This window comes from Condylura cristata, unplaced genomic scaffold (genome assembly GCF_000260355.1).
Source record: "Condylura cristata isolate star-nosed mole 26May11 unplaced genomic scaffold, ConCri1.0 scaffold00003, whole genome shotgun sequence".
NCBI classification, from domain to species: Eukaryota; Metazoa; Chordata; class Mammalia; order Eulipotyphla; family Talpidae; genus Condylura; species Condylura cristata.
In genome coordinates this window covers 7,027,629-7,032,199 of record NW_004567104.1, presented here as the reverse complement: position 1 = coordinate 7,032,199, position 4,571 = coordinate 7,027,629, and the positions used below count along the sequence as shown (strand labels likewise).

The window sequence follows — 4,571 nt, the reverse complement described above, 5'->3', positions numbered from 1 at the left end:
TTTTCAGTCCTCAATTCCTATGCAGGCTTGGACGCGGTGATCTCGGTGTCTTTACTCTGCTGCCATCTTCCGGAAGTCCCCCACATCCTATATTTTTAAAGACATTTCCTTAGTCTATAAAAACATAATGGGTAATAAGTCCTCATATTTTAAAGTGTAGACAGAATCAAGATTGTAAGGCCACTAAGGTAAATATAAACTATACAACAGCTATTTCTAGTTTTTTGTTTTATTTTTTTTAAGATTTATTTATTTGTGCATACAGAACTGGAGTACAGGTAGAGGTGCAGGGGTGGTGACAGGCTTCACCAGAGACAGAGTGGGGAGCAGAACAGGCAGATGGACGAAGTACACAGTGAAGGGAGCAGCAGTAGGGTCAGGAGAGGTCTGTGCACCATGTGGGTCATCTCTGGGGCAAGTGGGCAGCAAACTCATGTGGAAGTGACTTCAGCTTCTAAGTGCTGTACTTTAACCCACTGCACCACCAGGAAGGGCCATAGTGGGTTTTTAATAATTAGAAAAACTAAAACACCATTCCCATTATGCTTAAAGATACTTTTTCACTGTAGTGCACTTCAGCGGCCCCAGTTCACATCCTCACTCTTTGACAAACATACATAGCACTAGTAAAAACTCTGAGAAGTGGTTTTGGTCTTCCTTTTCTTGCTAACATCATGTTGAAACATTTGAAAGCATTAGATATTGGTAGTGAAATTATTGATAAAAGTATGTGGATTAATTTAAAACAATGAACAGAGGGGTGAAAGAAATAAACTCCTTTACTCACCAAATGTGTGCAATACAGTCAGTTCTCCTTGAATATCTTTTACATCTTCCTCCTCATCATTTTCATTTTCATAGATGGGTGACAGAGAGGCAGGAACATAATTAAGCAGCTGAGGTGGTTTCTTGAATAGAAGACCTGGAAACCTCACAACTTCTAATTGTTCTTTTTCTTCCTCTAGCTCATCATCATCTAAAGCTAAGAACAGAAAATGCCAGATTCAACATGCTGGGCTGAAGAAAGAAAAACTGAGCAAGTATTGATGAGAGAGTTGAACTAGACAACCAAGGCAGGGGACAAGTAAAAGGAAAACTCTTTGAGAAGACCATTTCAAAAAGTCTATTGTAAGTGAAGGCGAGAAGCAGCGAACACAAAGTGGAAACAGCAATAGCAGAGAGAATAAAAAGAAAAGAAAGATTCTGCGCTATGAAGAAAGGGGACAGGCTGTGTTAAGAAGTGTGTGTTCTCCATTGCTTCCAAAAAAACAAGAGGAAGGTTGAAGAGATACAATAGTTTAGAAGAGATACAATACAATTCTACACGGTGACTTACACATACAGTTTTTTCCATCACTTCCAATTCTGTAGCCTTCTTCACAAGTACAGTCGTATGTCCCTACAGCATTTATACAGAGCTGGTCACACACTCTGCTCACATCCAGACACTCATCCACATCTAGGAACAATTAAACCACCAATTTAGACATTTTTAGTCATTAAGGTAATAGACATTATGAATGCCTGGCCACATTTGACACTTTTAATAATCATTAGCAAAGTGTTTTCATTAAAAAAAAAAAAATAGGCAGGATCCCTGAAAACTTTCTTAAGTTATATTTTTCTTTCACTCATTTTCAAATTTGTTCCAAGTTACTTATAAATACAAGGTTTTTCTGAAGCCTTGCTCTTGTACTTTTGATTAAGACTTCAAAACTCAAATTCAGTGGTCTCAAGCTTCATAAATGTTTTGCAGATGGTTCACTTACTCTTGAATTATTTAATATCTACAATGAAAAAATGATTCCATGCAAAATTCTGTACAAGGTTTGTGGGGAATTTTAGAGATGGAAGAACCCTAGGCCTTAGTCTAATGTAATTTACCAGAGTATGTCCATATCTAATTACAGGCTTTGGTCAATGTGTTTTTAATACTGAGAGTTTATTTATAAAATTGAGCTTCTAAGTTTTGCCTCAGTTTGTAGATGCATTTTCAATTCAGATATTCCACAACATATATTCATGTCATGCAATTAACACTTGGTTCTCTCTACTTAAGAGTAGATGACATACAGAAATCATTTTCTGGCCCTCTTTATTGGAATGTGGCAAATGCAATTTCTCTACTGTATTTCGAATATACAGATAGCCTAATTGTGTTTTGTTTTGTTATCTATACTTCAAGCTGGAAAGTTTGGCTATCTATATAAAGAAATGTCCCTGTGATTTTCAATAGAATTCTGGAATTTGTTTCTTTAAGCAAAGAAAGACAATTTCCTCTGAGGCATTAGAAATTTATATAATTTAATTAAAGGAGATAATACTATTTGGTTAATACTACTATTAACTAAAGGGTAATAGTATTCTAACTTTTAATTTGATTTAAAGAAAAAATTCAGATAAAATAGTGATAGTGATGATCACAAAATGAAAATTGTGTTTAAATATTTAAGGTAAACTTTTAAAAGTAAATTAATGCAATGACTTATATGAGCTTTTCTTATTGATATGAAAATGATTATTAACTTTATTTACTAACTTTAAACTCTCCTATGATAGGTTTTTAAAAATATGTAAGCTAGAAATACCTGGAAGATAAATGAGCCAAGTTTAACAAATGCTAAAACGTTATAAAACAATTCATCTTAAAACTTGCATTAGCAACATTAATATCAGATATATAAAACATTCTGAGAGATTTGGACTATAGCTTATGAACTTGCAGTTTTTTTGCCACTGCTCTATAGTTAAAATGACTTCAAGAAACCAACTTTCAAATTTCAATCAAGTTCCCATCAGTGATTCCTATGGCAGTGTACTCAAGCATGCCAGAACCTCTTTCTTACCTAAACATATTAAATTAGGTAAAAGGAATTATGGGAAATGAAAATTATAATAGTAGTTGTAGTATAACAGCGTGATTACTCTAGTTGAGTGATTTCTCAGTGTCCATCATTGTGCCGTATACTTTACATTAACTATTTTCCTTTCTTTTAACCCACTAATCTTATTATTGTCTTCACGTTACTTATGAAGAACTGAGGCTCAGAGCAGTAGATAAAGCTCACAGTTGTAAAAGGTAAAAACTACATAGAATTCCAAGTCTTCAGTGTCAAAGTCTTCCCGTTCCCATCCTAACCCTCTCTCTAGGGTGTCCCTTCTCTACTAATGTCCCATTGAGTCAATGATATCACATTGGGCCTCAGGGATTTACCATCACATCCACAACCATCAGAGCTGATCAAAAAGCCTTCCTGACAACCGCATTCATAGCCTCCTGAATAATTGATACAGAGCTGGGCACAGCAAGCTTCTCCACTCTCACATTCATCAAAGTCTGTAAAGGAAAAAGATAATTATTATTTAAGATAAGGAGTGTAACCATGCTCTGGATAGCATGATCAACTTCACCTCTAATTTCAATGTTTTCTAATAGTTTTCTATTTTTCAGGCCACCTGCTACAAGAACTGGAAACATAGTAACAAAAAGATTGAGGCCCACATTTGGGCTTGTATTCCTTGAATGCTTCTTATATTTCTACTCTTTATTTTAAAGGTATGTAAATAATTTCCAACTGCATTTAGACACACAGGAAAGGGAGTCTCTGCTATTTTTTACAGTTTAAACAGCAGTTTGACTGAATAAACAGAGAAGGCAGAACACAAACAATAAACTCCACCCAGCTTTAGAAAGAAGTAAAAAAATTCCATCTACTGAATTTTCAGGAGCTACAAAATGGAGGGAGTCTTATTCCATTGTGTTTGTTCTTCTAGAACTCCAGATGAAAAAGCTTTCCCATAAAAATGGAGCTCACACAAATGGAAAGACAAAGTGTTAGCTTCAATTTGAGAGTGAACAGACAATTAACTTAAATATTATCCTTTACATTATACAATATTTCATAACATCTGTTTTAACTTTTTTATGATGCTATGAATGAAATAATTAGGACCAAGGCTTTAATTATAACTGGTGACGCCACTACTCTGGGATGTCATGTTAGATAAACAGTTACTAAATAATGATTTTGAAGTCTCCTTTAGCATTTGTATTCTGGAATTATAAGTCCTGAATGACTCCTAGGGAAAATAAAATGCCCTAGAAGATGTGAACATTAATCCCGTTAGTCAAAGTATAATCTATTTGCTTTAGTTTTGAATTGATTGTTTCTAACATAATTGGCTATGAAGCAGCAGCAGACTATCCACTGCTTTCTTTAGGTTAGACACCAGGAATTTGTACGGCCAGCGTTTTTGGCTATAGCATTTGGTTCAATCAGCCTCCTGGATGTGCTGAGCTGTTAAGTTTGGTGGTCTGTCAGTGCTAAGTTTACAAAGTCCCTTTGCTCCACGACTACATGAGTAGTCAGAGATATAAAATGTCAGTGTCTCAATTAACCTTGCAAAGGCTACTGATGTAAGGAAATGCAGACAAGAGGAGAGGAAGGGTAGAAAATGTAATCAATCAACTGAGGTGAGGGGGGTCACCATAAAATATCTAAATGAAGGTCATCTGTACACAAAACTTTCTTTCTCTTGTAAAATGTCACAGCAGTGCTACTCATAAAAAC

At 35.2% G+C, this 4,571-nt stretch overlaps 1 protein-coding gene across 1 annotated transcript in view; it reads right to left on the bottom strand.

Annotated features, from left to right (window-relative positions):
• The window catches only part of LOC101622711 (EGF-like and EMI domain-containing protein 1), a 182,209-nt gene that overhangs the window by 28,216 nt on the left and 149,422 nt on the right, over positions 1-4,571 (bottom strand). Inside the window, exons 5-6 of the mRNA XM_012730203.1 lie at positions 3,215-3,337; positions 788-982 (exon numbers count right to left, since the gene is read on the bottom strand). Of these exons, the coding sequence (XP_012585657.1) occupies positions 788-982; positions 3,215-3,337 (318 nt within the window). The remainder of the gene's footprint in view (positions 1-787; positions 983-3,214; positions 3,338-4,571) is intronic.